The 14,767-nt window shown below is 43.7% G+C and overlaps 1 protein-coding gene across 3 annotated transcripts in view; it reads right to left on the bottom strand.

Annotated features, from left to right (window-relative positions):
- The window catches only part of PHYHIPL (phytanoyl-CoA 2-hydroxylase interacting protein like), an 85,954-nt gene that overhangs the window by 6,479 nt on the left and 64,708 nt on the right, over positions 1-14,767 (bottom strand). For all 3 annotated transcript variants that reach the window (XM_081861227.1, XM_081861228.1, XM_081861226.1), the window contains 3 exons: positions 8,455-8,651; positions 1,717-1,891; positions 169-286 (listed from right to left, as the gene is read on the bottom strand). In XM_081861227.1, the coding sequence (XP_081717353.1) occupies positions 169-286; positions 1,717-1,891; positions 8,455-8,651 (490 nt within the window). The remainder of the gene's footprint in view (positions 1-168; positions 287-1,716; positions 1,892-8,454; positions 8,652-14,767) is intronic.

Genomic DNA, 14,767 nt, shown 5'->3' with positions numbered 1-14,767 from the left:
AAGTACCTGGCTACTAACTTCACCATGTATAACATGTATTGGTAGCCAATGCTGATCAATAAAGAAGCTGACACATAGGCAGCTTTCTTGTTACGTACACAGTGGAGAAAACCTTGTCCTCAGCTCCGCGCAGAGATACTTGCCTTTGACAAGTCCTGGTTCTCTTACCTGATATAGTCAAAGTATTCCTTGTGCTGGTTCCGATAAAACACAGAAAATTTAAGCATGCGCCCTGCAATCACTTCCGCCTTTTCCAAAAGCTGTGTTAAGTGGACCTTTGAATAATCTGTGAATAAAAAACAGTCTGCTAGTGGGAAGCAACACACAATGTTTTCCAAAGTCCACATGGTGATGCTCTACGCTCTGGGGTGAGACAGAGGTCAGTGGGGACCCAGGAGCAACGATCACGTTGGAAGTTCTCCAGCTCTCATTCTACCCTTAGAGAACATTCGAAACACGATTCTTTCGCTCAAAGAACCTGGGCAATGTAGCTACAATTCCCAGAAGCCCTTAATGAACTGCAGTGCCCAGAATTTATTTGGGAGAAAGAATGTGTTCAGCCAGCCACTCACACATTTTTCACGTTTTTTCAATTTTTCAATTTCTATTCCATCCCTCATCTGTAGATCTCAGGGCAATTCACAAGATAAAAATCACACACACACACACACACACAGCATAATAAAAACAAGAACAAGACCAAACCAATAACTCTGGCTTCCTCCTCCGACAAACACATAGGATGTTAATTATCCAAAGGCTTGGCTGAAGAATGTTTTTGCCTGGCACCTAAAGGTGTATAATCAAGGCACCAGGCAAACCTCCCTGGGGAGAGAGCATTCCACAGATGGGGAGCCACCGCAGAGAAGGCCCATTCTCAGGTTGCCACCCTCTAGAATTCTTGTGGAGGAGGCACATGAAGGGTGTCAGATGCTGATTTCAGGGTCTGAGCATACTTTTTTTTCTACCTAAAAACACAGGCTGGACTTCAACATCACACTGTTACGAATGTTCCATTGGTGCAAATGCTTCATTCAGCTTAGCAGATGGGACGATTCCCCCCTCTCCTCCTGCTGAGGGCTGTCTTGGGGCTTCTCCCAACCCCCCAGGGACAATTTTGGGGTGCACAGAGGTGCAAAGAAAAGGAGATGGGGAGAAACCATTGCTCACGTAGAAATCCTTGCACAGGGCTTCTGGCAATGGGGCTCATAAGGTGAATCCCACCCAAAAGGGATTAGCTCCAGACTAATATGCTATTAAAAGCTCCCTCCCAAACCCACTAATTAACACAAAGCACACTAACCTCTGAGCTTTCAAAGTGTTTTAGTTCCAAGTGAAAAGCAGAAATAACAATGTGACGTTATTTCTGCTCACAGCAGCAGGAGGAGGAAATATATGATTAATATTACAGCAATCGGGGTAGGCCCATGAAAGGTGCCTTCACGTTGGTGCCTTCACACAGAAGGGAATTGCCAAAAGCAAAATAGCCTGGAAGGATGTGTGCATTGTAAAAAAGAATCACTCAATTAATGGCAAGTCTGTAAAACAGTTACCTGTTGTAAACAGAAATGAGTTAAGTCACACATCTTGAAGATGCTTCTTTTTTATGGGTGATATGCAACTAAGTCATCTCAGAGCAAACCCAGTGAAATAAATGGACATACATTACTTAAGCCCATGACCCCATGAGCTGGATCTTCATAGCAAAGAGCTCACCTCCTGTACAAAATTCTATGATTTCGCTCCATTCTGAAACCATGTAATCACCATCAACTTGCTTTGATGCAGTCTGCACGGCAACGGTGTACTCAGTTCTTGGACTCAGGAACCAATGTCCACGGACAGTCATGGGCAGGGGAACAGCCTTTGCCACTAGTTTCGTGGGTACATCCTAATTGGGCAGACAAAATGGGGAGATCAGGTGCATGCAGAAACAGCAATAGCAACAATGATCATTCTAATCTCAAGTGCCTAACACAGCCAGGCACTGTACAATGATTTAAAACGTTTATTGTTAGGGGTGGATGAAAAAACATCCCATTTAAATACAGCATATTGTCTCTCAGAACAGGAATTTCTAAATGCATTTTATATTGTCTTTGAGCCAAGTGCAGTGCTAGAGCATTTGGCAAATGCACAAAATCTATGGATAACTACGTACAAATCCATGCATTAGTCAGGGAGGTTTAAATTAGATTTGTATTGAAATATGAAAAATACCCATCTCTTCAAGCATTCCCCCATACAAACTAAATAAAGTTCTGTTGGTGCCTAGGCTGCCATGTTAAATAATATGAGCCTTCCTTTTTTATGCTCTCTAGCTGAAATCCTGCTTTCCTATCTTGCATTAGTCACCCCAATAAAATCAACTGAATGGTTGACTTTGGGCAATGCAAAGTATTTGGCTAGGAATCCTTCTAATACAGCAATTGCTTTCTGATGAAACTGGAATTACATTAAGGCAGAGCAGCATGATCTGCTATTATGCTAAAGCAGTGTGCATAGTTCACAAAGTTTAATTTGCATTTTGAACACATGCACCTGTAAAAGAAGAAAGAAGAGAGAGAAAAAAATTCAACCTATTACCCTTCTCATAGAACAGAATCTGGGTTAACATGGCTTTCCTCCTCTGGAACAACAGGCTGGAATACTCTAATTCTGACCATTATGTGCCTGGCATCCCTTACCCCCAAAGCACTAAAAGCTCTAACTGCAAAATTAAGGAATTGGCCAACGGACACAAGCCTTTCATTTATGCACATTAGCTTCAGTGAGAAAACTTTGCAAATTTGCCGTGAAAAAAAAAGCACACCAGTTCTGAAATCTAAAGAGGTAAAAGCAAGGGAATAAAAATAAAGGGCACCAGGAATGATTTGCAAAGCAAACTGCACTTGCTAGCGAGGAAAAGGTAGCAATATGAGATGGAGTGTTAGGATGTCTTGGGTCCATATAGTTCAGGAGGAACACACAACAACAAAAATATAAGTTCCAGCCTACATGAACAGTAAGACTTCCTAGACTGCAGCAGGAGGATCAAGCTTGAGGATTCCCTCACAAAAAGAAACTGCTGCACATAGAAAGTGAGCAAGTCAGGTTCTAGCCAAGCCTTCTCCCTAACATGCTAGTCTTCTACATACAAAGAGGTGATTTTTAAGCTATATCTATCTAAATATTGAGGAGAATATTCAAAACATGAGATTAACCCACTCTCAGTCTGAAGTACAGTTCAGAGCCAGTTTTATCATGTAATAGGCACATACAATCTGTTAACTATTTGCAATAGGAAGGACCCATTTTTGTGCCCCAAGTCAAGTGCCTGAAGCCCTTGCAATGCCAATAAAATGTTGTCACTCAGTATGTTGTGTCTGTGTGTAATAACTACTGGTACACCCTTCCCATTTGTTTGCATGTTCAGGACATTTGTTTTCTCATCGGTACAGTGGTACCTCGGGTTACATACACTTCAGGTTACATACGCTTCAGGTTACAGACTCCGCTAACCCAGAAATAGTACCTCGGGTTAAGAACTTTGCTTCAGGATGAGAACAGAAATCATGCTCCGGCGGCAATGCGGCAGTGGAAGGCCCCATTAGCTAAAGTGGTGCTTCAGGTTAAGAACAGTTTCAGGTTAAGAACGGACCTCCGGAACGAATCAAGTACTTAACCTGGAGGTACCACTGTACTAATGTAACTGTACGTTAGTACAGTTTATAGTTTGTAAGTCACCTGGAGTTACTTTAGTAAAAAAGCGGCCAATAAATTTAATAAAATAATAACGAGCAACTATTTAGGTCCCACAGCAAAAATGACACCGTTTCCCCACAGCTCTGAAATGACCAGTCTCAAATTGACAGCGCCTGCCCCCCCCCCAGTGCAAGCTCAGCTTTCACAATAAATATAGCAATTCAACATTGCTGGATGACAGGTATACATCACTCCTCTATGTATAGTGCCACCACCCATTAATGGGCCTGTACATAAGGTTTTTTATCCATTGGGCAGGATTGGCAGAGAGAATCAGAAGCTACAGAGTTCCATGCTACTGCATAGAAACAAGAGAGGCAAGTTGCTGAACCAACATAATAGCCAAAGTGAAAAATGTAGAGGGTGGCTCCAGAAGCCGAAGCAAGGGAAAGGTCCATGTGAGCCTGCCCGCACCTATGGCATGCTGGGAGATGAAAGTCACCAATGCCGCTGAGAAATTCACCAGCTGGGCCTGCTCCTGCACCTCTCCACAACTGTGAAACATGCAGAAATAAGTTGGGGTGATTGTAGAACAGTGTTTCCTGAACTTGGGGACTACAATTCCCATCATCCCTTGCTAGCTAGGGATGATGGGAGTCGTAGTCCAAAAACAGCTGGAGACCCAAGTTTGGGAAACACTCTTGTAGAGCAGGGGAACCAACAGCCATCCAGCACCAAAGCTAAGCTAGAACTAGACCTAGGATAGGATGAGTTGGGGTACTGTACCAATACCGCCTAAGTAATGTGTCTCTTAAGGTGCTGTCTGGACTTAACAGCAGCCATTTCTGGGCATTTTGGAGAATGAGTGAGCATAGAAAGTTCTTCACGCAACACGTCAAAGCAAAAGGCTATTTGTTAATTACATCTTAATTCAAACCAGATTCCATTCACTCCACCAAGAACTCTATTACGCTCAGCAAAAAAAAGAAGAAAAAGATGGAATGTGCTATTGATGAATAGCATCACTCTCATATTTCACACAGTTATGCAAGATGCACCTTCAACCCATATAGAAAGAATATCAGCATGCCTATCAAGTTCCTCTCTCGGCTTAATTATGCTTAGCCTTCAAAAAGAGGTTCAAATGCTGTTGCATCTTCACAAGAGACCCAACGTCAAAGAAACCGCATTCTCCTTTCCATTCTGTAATAATCCAAATATTGTTATCATCTAAACACAGGAAGTTTTCCACTCCATAATTCTAATACAGCGCAAGTGTATTATCTGAATATCAAACGATACAAACAATTTATTATGTCTCTTTATCCAGGCAGATAAATAACACCCAGTGACGTGCAGCAAAGGGCTTCAGTTTGTACGCAACTGAAGTGTGGGGGAAATGGTCCTGTTTGAAAGGCGAGTACAGTGTGCAGGGGAGTGCAATTTCAGATTTTAAGAAAGAGAGCAAAGAGATTACAGTAGCTGGGCAACAGTCACGATAATGATCAAAGATTAGGCTTCTGGGTATCATCAAGCCTTGGCTATATTCAAGACTATCCTGTGCGTATGTTCATCCTATGCAAGGACTGAACTCTCCGGAATTCTACGCGGTGGTTTGTTTTTGAAATTACTTTGCACAAAACCATCTTCTTAAGTCATTCTGTTCACAAAATGCCTTGCAACTCTGCCCCATATTGTTTATTGCAAAATCGATGTAAGTGACTTTGAATTTTCTCTCTCTCGAAAAATCGCTTCACAATTGATTGTGCAACTTAGGTTCTACTAATGCTAATCATTCTTGGCTGCCATCTCCACAGGTAGTATTTGTCCCCCGGGGTCTTGTGGCATCTTCTTGGCAAAACATTTTCTTTTTATTCACCCTACACTTCTCTCTACATTTCTGATTTTTATATTTTTCCCTTTGCCATTATGCAGAATTTATTTTGAGTAGAACCTAGTTGGTAATAAACTATCTATTAGGTAATTAAATATTTGTAATGTCTGAAGTGTTCAAAGTTTCGTGAGCTGCAACCCCCCCCCCCCAATTTTTATACATTTGCAATTTTGTTTTGAAAGAAAGTCCTCATGAAAAATTGCCTCTAAATTTCTCCTAAATATGTACTTCTTGGCATGTGAGTTTGCCTAACATGCATTATTTTGCAAAGCAACTTCCCCTAATGATGTACCTTTTTATGCATACTTTAGTATATGCTTTTTTGTATACATTACAGGTGAACCACACTGCAAAATTCAGAAATGTGAAATTTCCAAAGGATGGCTGTGTTTTGGTTTGTGTACAGTGGTACCTCGGGTTACATACGCTTCAAGTTACATACGCTTCAGGTTACAGACTCCGCTAACCCAGAAATAGTGCGCTAGAAGGATGTTTATAGGTTTACACTACTTGTCGTGACACACCAAGCTGATCACAGCTCATTTGTCAGGTACCCGCCCACCCCTCAACTGGCAGGCAGCACAAGCAGTTGTTATATGGAGGTCTTGGTGGCTTGCCTATTGCATCTGTTAGGTTACATTTAACTTGAATAATCTGCTACATACTTATATATATTAAAATGTATTGTAGACATTATAACTTTGTACCCAAACTTTTCCTTCATGCAAATTCTGCTAAGGCCATCAAGCCTATTAATTAAGGATCTTCTAGCTCCTTATCTTCTAGTCCAGGCAGGGATCTTCTGAAGTCTTTTTTTTATAAAAAAAAATCAGTTCAATCTGTTATAATTGCCAGCGGTACCAATAGTTGCTGCTATTTTAACCTCCTATGGGATAAGTTTGTCAGCTGAAGTATTTAGCTTCCCATTCATCTCTCTCTCTTGTTCTCCTTGCCTCTTAATGTCTTCTATGGTCCTTTCTTCTGCTACTGCCCTTCACCCTCTATGTTTTCCAATACACCCCAATGTTATTTTTTAACCTGCCCCTCAGATTCCTGCCAGGTTTTCTAATTGTCAGGGCACAACATTTTATCCTGAAGCGTTACAACTCTCCTTTTCATTTCCTTCCACTTTTGCATTTGATTAAATTTCTCCGTAGGGGGCAAACCTCAAAAAGATACCATAATATTGATGTGTTTGAAATCATCCTTCTGATCCATGGGGCAATGAGCATATAAGCTGATACGTTTTCCCAAACAGGCATACTTGAATGTGCCTATAGGGCCTTCAGCCTCGCCAGTTACTAGGAGTTTCAGAAGGCTTTTGGAGAGAGTTTTGCAGGCATTTTGCGCTACAGAATCAGTGTGCCTGGTTAATATTTTCTGCACGACTGGTACTTCAGCACGACCCTGTCATGTTTTGTGTTTAAATTTGTCTTCATGATTTTAAAACGCCGCAACTATCCTCAAGCCTATGGAGAGGTGGGAAAGAGGAGATCCATACCATAAATTTAAAGCAAAGCCAACAGACATGACTTCCCACAAAGAATCCTGGGACCTGTCATTTCCCTCTCACAGGGCTACAATTCCCAGTACCCTTAAACTACAGTTCCCAACATTTTCGGTGTGTGTGTGTCATGTGGTTCAAAATGTGCACTGGATGTGCTTTAAATGCATGGTGTGGGTATGATGTCAATACATATAAGGCACCTGGTTTAAGGAACTCACCATGACCCAGAGGTTTGTGGGGCTCCAGTTTGCTCATGCGTTGGGGTCAAACCCCAAACTACTAGAACAGGGCCAATAATTTTCAGAGCATATGTTTGGACACAGTCTTAGTAGCCTTAGGGTAGATCAGCTACATTGTTTTATAATAACCATTGATCTGTTCCTATTACCCCCGTAGCACCAAACATTGATTTCTTTTGTCCCCCACCCCCCAGTGCTATTCACCCAGAAATGTTTTATTTCTTCTGCGAGACCTAAATGATTATTTCTGTTGCAACGCCTTTTCAGTTCTTCAAAAGTACCTCACAGGGTGAACTATTGTCATTCTAGTATTAAACTGATTTTCTTTTTAATTGACACCTTTTGCCCCACCTCAAAGCATAATGTGGTGTACAACTGATGAAAAGGACACAACTGATGAAAAGAACTGATGTCCAGGCAAAAATCAATAACCAAGTTGATGTACGTGGCAATTCAATACGTACACAAAAAACAACAACAACAAAATGGTGTGAGGTATCTTTTAAGCTGCTGCTTTTATAACACCGGGGAAGCCATTTTGCAGGTTTCCCCCCTCAGCCATGCCTTCTGGAGTAAGTAGGACACATATCTTGGTCAAAATACTTGAACAATAGAGTTTAAAGAAACACCACAAGGATCACACCACGACTTAAGATGGTTCATGTGTGTATACTGTTTTCTCTACTTCTCCTCCATATGATCTCTCATATGTTTAGAATCACAAGGAGAAAGGTTGGTGTGAACCAGGTTTATGTTTGAAATGAGGGCTGTATGCAAATGACCTCTTAAAATTCTCCACCTTGTTTGAGGAGAAAGAAATCTGGGCAGTGCGGGTGGGTGGGGGAAATGACATTTCGCTGATGGGAACAGAAATTATCCATCAGTTTCTTGGGGGTAGATCTCACCATTAGGACTGGAAGAAAAACACTCAACTGGAGTTAAAACACGGACTCAATGGAAGCCTTTTATTTGGCAAATTCACCACTTAAGAGATTAAGATCACCACCTCCTCCCTTTCAAGTGTCACAATCAAAAAGCATTTCAGTGATCTGAAAAGCATGTAGAACTTTGCAGTTACTCGAAGCACATTCCACTGCTGTACTTTCTGTTTGACAAAAACAAAAACATACCTTGTGCTTAAATTTGTTGGAATTCTTGTTCTCTTTCTTATTTAGATCAATGAAGTAGTGAGTGATGCGTTCCTTAGACTTGGAATCCATGTCCCATGAAATCTTGAAGGAATCACAGGTGATGTTGCTGATTTTGATGTTGTGTGGAACAGGAAGCTCCTCCATCTCTGCAATTCCACTGTCTTGCGATTTGTTCCCTGTACAGGAGGGAAGAGAGAATAAAGAATCTCTGTCATCGAGAGTGACGTTGGAGATTGATTGCCCCTTCTAATTTTCCTGGAAAACGAGAGGGAATTGTTTTCTTCATTAATGGTGCAGGATTAGGGTGTGTGTCTGTTTTAAGAAGCCAAAATGCTGGGCGAGACCAGGGGGTGGAGCCAAGCCAGAACCTGTCATGTCACACAGGCGGAGCAGAAATGGGAAGGTGAGAATTTGGAGATTTTTGGATCTCAAGACCTGGTCTATACATGCCATACTCTCAGGTAGAAGAATAGAGATTGCTCGATTCTGGGGTCCATGCAAGGAGGGGTTTCTGTTGCATGGGCAAATCTGGACATAATGTTTCTTATTTCTTTAACTGTAACTTGTTGTTGATATGATTTAAACAATAAAAACTGAGCATCCTGATCTGGGGAGACAAATAAATAAATGATGCAGTTGCCATCTGAGGCCTTAACTGCTACAGCAGGCCTCCTCAACCTCGGCCCTCCAGATGTTTTTGGCCTACAACTCCCATGCTCCCTAGCTAGCAGGACCAGTGGTCAGAGATGATGGGAAATGTAGTCTCAAAACATCTGGAGGGCCGAAGTTGAGGAAGCCTGTGCTATAGGCTATTCTGCTGCAGGAGTGGAGAAAGGCTGAGTGATTACCTGACAGAACAACATTTTACTCTTTTGTACCAGTATTAGTCACCTGGCAACTGTACACAAGGGACAGTGCACAGGTGCTGCATAGATGCAGAGCCTTTAACTGGACTGGGGAGCCTGTGGCCCTCCAAACGTTGTTAGACTCCCAGTTGCCATCATGGCCAAGGGGTCAGGGATGATGGGATGTCCAACAGCATACTCATAAGCAGGGCTTGCCCGCAAACGCAAATGGGATTAATCCATGTGACTCAATGCTCATCAGCATTAGTTAAGACTGCAGGAAAGTCAGGCTGAGCTAATGTGAGTTTTTTCTTTTCTTTTTACTATCCTGAGAGACATATGAAGTAATTAATGTCAGAGAGAATTGTTGCTGTTCCAGAAATGATTGCTTTGCTAATTTAATAGCTAATGCCAGCCACTATTCCAGTCCATTGGAATATTTTACTTACTTTCTTACACACACACACACACACACTTTAATTAAGCTTCAATGCACATTTTAGACATGGGTGCTAAGAAGGCCTTAATGCAGGAAAGGAAATGTCTGCTAGCATTTATAATCAGCAGCAATAAACAGTAACATCACTTTTATTGCACAGCCCAGTCAGAGCTTGTGGTGTGCTCTGTGCAAATGGTACAATATGTTTTGGAGATTTATTTACAGTGGTACCTTGGGTTACATATGCTTCAGGTTACATACGCTTCAAGTTACAGACTCTGCTAACCCAGAAATAGTACCTCGGGTTAAGAACTTTGCTTCAGAATGAGAACAAAAATCATGCTTCAGTTGTTCGGCGGCAGCAGGAGGCCCAATTAGCTAAAGTGGTGCTTCAGGTTAAGAACAGTTTCAGGTTAAGAATGGACCTCCGGAACGAATTAAGTACCTAACCCGCGTTACCACTGTATTTGGCTTCTATACAAGAACTAAGCACTTGCATTTGGTTCAGCATCCCGCTTCCCACAATAGTAACCAAATGCACCAGGGAGCCCGCAAGGAGGGTTTGATGACAATGGCGCTTCTCTGTTGTTTGTTCATCTCCTTCAACTTAGTCAGAGACAAACGGCCTATGAACCTGGAGGATGAATGCTATCTGTCAGCTAATTATCAAGTAGAACCTCCAGGTGCAGAGGCAGTGTACCTTTGAACAGAACAGAAAAGGCCTTTTGGCTTCAAAACCTGCTTTGTCAAATTGCCTTTTAAAGGTGTCTAATCTCTTATGTGACGCAGGTGGCGCTGTGGGTTAAACCACAGAGCCTAGGGCTTGCCTATCAGAAGGTTGGCAGTTTGAATCCCAGTGACAGGGTGAGCTCCCATTGCTCGGTCCCCTGCTCCTGCCAACCTAGCAGTTCGAAAGCACATCAAAGCGCAAGTAGATAAATAAGTACCGCTTCGGCGGGAAGGTAAACGGCGTTTCCGTGCGCTGCTCTGGTTCGCCAGAAGTGGCTTAGTCATGCTGACCACATGACCCGGAAGCTGTACACCGGTTCCCTTGGCCAATAAAGCGAGATGAGCGCTGCAACCCCAGAGTCGTCCACGACTGGACCTAATGGTCAGGGGTCCCTTTACCTTTACTAATCTCCTATGTACAGTACAGTTGCACATTTAACTAATGTGATTTCAACCTTGAAGTTGAAACTGTGCAAATTAAATGCATGCAAGGAAATGCTATGGCCTGGACCTGGGGACTCCTATGTGTGAAGCACATGCTCTACCACTTCAGGAAGTTCCCATGGCTTGGATTTGAGCAGCTGTTGATGAAGCCCGGGTGGCAGAGTAGCAAATGCTATATCATGGGTGGGGGAACCTGCCCCCTCTGGCACTGAAGGGCTACAGCTCCCATCAGGTCTAAACACTGGCTGTTTGGGCTGATGGGAGTTGGGAACCCAGCAATTGGCGACCTGGGAGAGGGTTTCAACAGCAAAAGGCAAGGTGCTCTGATTGAAAGACACTTTAAGTGCTTTTCCGGGCCAAAAGCAGAAATTAAAAGTGTATGTGTGTGTGTGTGTGTGTGTGTGTGTGAAATCAGGATGGGTGGACTCTGAAACTCGCCACCCTTCTCTCAAAAACTAAAGCCCCGAACCACCACCAACACTTGGGATTTGCCTCTTGTACGAGGGAAGTTTTTGTATGCTTCACCACAGCACACATGATTTCAGTGGCAGGTTTGTTTTTGGGTGTTTGTTTTGGCTCTGCTCCCTAGGACAGCAAAGTGCCTTGGATCAATCAGCCTATCAGTATGCAAATTACTGCACTATCCATCTCTTGTTAATGCAATTTCCTCCCCCTCCCCCTCCTTAGTGCCAAACACAACATACCATCTTTTTTAATAAGAAAAACCTGATTCTGGGCTTCTACAAATGTGTGCCTAGCAATCCTTCTCCTCCTGTCACCTTCAGTCACCGTTCTGGGTGTATTTACAGTTGCACTGCGTTTCCGAAGAGCACCCTGTCAGATTTCTGCAGTTCGCGCAGGAGAGGGAGGAGCCAAGTGCCCACTGACATCCCACTGCCAAGGGAGAAGTGTCTGTACTAAAATTAGGCCTTCTCTTCCCGCATAGCAGCTCTTTCCTGCAGTGGTGCCACCAGCAAGTGCGAACGCAGGCAGGGCTATGTGATGTTTATCTGCTTCATGCTGCATGAGACGGTGGGGAGGTGCAAAATGACACTGCAGAAGGGGAAAAGGCAGAGAATGGGGGGAAAGGGTGTGTGTGAAAAAGATACCACACTGGGGAAACCAAGAATGCGTGGAGAAAGAGATAGGAAAGAAAAAGGGCAAGGAGAAAGCCGAGCTAAAACATTTGCAGTTGATGGAAAGCTCCTGCTGAATGCAGACTCCAGACTCCAGCCAAATGGCTGTGGCTCTCATTCCACGATTTAATGTCCAAGTCTCCTAGTTTCTCCTTGAGTGGACACAGGAGCTTGTGCTGCATTACAGGCAGTAAGTCAGCAGGTGTGGTTCTTACCAAGCAAGGGGAGGTAGTGAGGAGGAGCCGCACCACCTTGCATGCCTGCATATTGCGCAGCATGGCCCCTCCAAAAGGGAGAAAAAAATTGCCTCAGAAAGAGATGGCAAACCATGTTATGCAAACCAAGCAAGAGGTGTTCCGGCTCCGGACAGGATGATTCAGAGTTTTTGAATGAAAAAGGCTGAGTCAACGATTGCAGCTGGCTTCCTTCATTTATTTGTAAATAACCAAAGAGCTTCTCTTAGTTGCTGGGACACGTTTCGGCATTTTACAGCAACTCCAGCAGAAAATGCCTGCGACTGTAACAAGCCCAACACTTGGACCCAACAGTCATGGCAGTGAGGTGGGTAGTAAAATGCAGCGGTCACCTCTGTTTGTGGGATGCATGTCCTAGGCCCTGGAAAAGGCTCTCGCTTCTGCATCACATTTCCAAAGACTGGGACCACACAAATTCAAAAGAGATGAGAGAACATGTGGATAAGCAGGAGTCAGGATAGCTCAGTTGGTTAGAGCGTGGTGCTGATAATGCCAAGGTTGCAGGTTCAATCCCCTTATGGGACAACCGCATATTCTTGCATTGCAGGGGGTTGGTCAAGATGACCTCAGCGTCCCTTCTAAGTCATCAGTTGTGTGATTCTACCTTTAAACTGGATCACAGAGTGATGAGGGCTAGTCACTTTTATCTCTAAAATGACACGTGCACTGGGTCCCTAGACATGCCCAGGAACGGACTGCCTCCGTCAGGCATTGAGGCTAAGCAGCGAGAGGAGGAGCAAGGTGGGGAGGAGACAGATCAAGGCTTTCTAGGCACTGCATTGTGTTCAGTTCCCTGGTTGCTCATCATTTCATCCCCTCAATGGGCTGGCTTCTTATCATCAGTGGTGTGGCTCTCCAGATGTTGCTGGACTTCAGTTACAGCTATTGCTGAACATAGGCCTTGCTGACTGGAGTTGATGAGGCTTGGAGCCCCAAGTACCCTATCCTTCCCCTCCCCTCCCCCCAAGCATGTTTGTCTGTACAAAGGAACATTTGGTTTCCCACCCCTACCACAAACACAAAGGGGAGGGATCCTGGCCAGCAGTGATGGCTCCCCATTGCTCTTACTTTATGTTAAGAATGCAAGAACTGTGTTGGTTAGATACAGATAGGTAGCGGTGTTGGTCTGCCATAGTCAAAACAAAATAAAAAAAATCCTTCCAGTAGCACCTTAAAGACCAACTAAGTTAGTTGTTGGTATGAGCTTTCGTGTGCATGCACACTTCTTCAGATAAGTGTGCATATCTGAAGAAGTGTGGTATCTGAAGTGTGGTATCTGAAGAAGTGTGCATGCACACGAAAGCTCATACCAAGAACTAACTTAGTTGGTCTTTAAGGTGCTACTGGAAGGATTTTTTTTATTTTATGTTGGTTAGATCAGCCTTGGAAGCTCACAGAGCATGGCAGATATAAACATTCTCCATTGTTTCTCTCTCTGCATATTGCAATCAAGAGGTATACAACTTTCGTTGACGTGAGCAAATTCTTCCAGTTCCACCTCATTATGCATTAGATTCCAACGTGATTGTCTTCTGGCCAGAATGAATAATTTTGGAATGTTGATAATGTATTTTGCATACAAGGAGAGGAAAAAATACGACGACCCAGCTTCCTTAGAAGACAAGATTCTTATTCTTCTAAGCAACATTTTCAGGTAAAATGTGGGCCTTAAAAAAACACACGTCTTTATTTTTCTTTCTGCTCTGGTGCACTCCAGCAGAACCAAAAATAAAATAAAATAAAATAAAATACAACACACAGAGACACAGGCTGGGAAATATCAGCTTTTCAACATTGTGGTATATCACCAGCCAGACATTGGGGTGTGGCGATATACCGCGATGTGGAAAAAACAAGCTGCGTTGGCCTCAGCCTACGAGGCCCTGAGTGAAATTGCCATATCTCTCACTGCGGGAGCTGAAGTACTTTCACCCCAGCGCCTAGTGGGCTGGGACAATGTAGCTTGTTTGAGCGGCTCACAGAATCATCCCCGGTGCTCCCCCTGCTTGCGTGGGAGCCAGCACCAGGTTGGGGGGTCCTTTAACTGCTTGGCTGAAGGGAGTGGCAACCTCATACTCCTTAGCCAAGCAGTTTAAAGATAAAGAGGGAGGAACAAGTTGTATTGGCACCTTGCTGATTTAGCTTTTTTTTCTCCCTCTGCACAGTATGAGGGCAGAGTGGGATGGCAGTTTCACTCAGCGATATGTCACTGATGGAACTGCCACCGCTCCTGAGTCCCTCTGCTAGCAACACTCGCCGGAGGAAGTCGCTAGCAGAGGGACTCAGGAGCGGTGGCCGTTTCATCGGCGATATATCACTGTGTGAAACCACCATCCCACTCTGCCCTCATACCGCTTCTGGGTGATATATTGATGTACCACCCAGGCCTAACACACCCAGCTTCCCTACAGGACAGGTGCCCTTGAATATTTGTTTTATGTTGCC

Source organism: Podarcis erhardii (assembly GCF_964252035.2).
Source record: "Podarcis erhardii genome assembly, chromosome: 5".
In the NCBI taxonomy this organism is placed as follows: Eukaryota; Metazoa; Chordata; class Lepidosauria; order Squamata; family Lacertidae; genus Podarcis; species Podarcis erhardii.
This window is presented reverse-complemented; position numbering and strand designations above follow the sequence as displayed.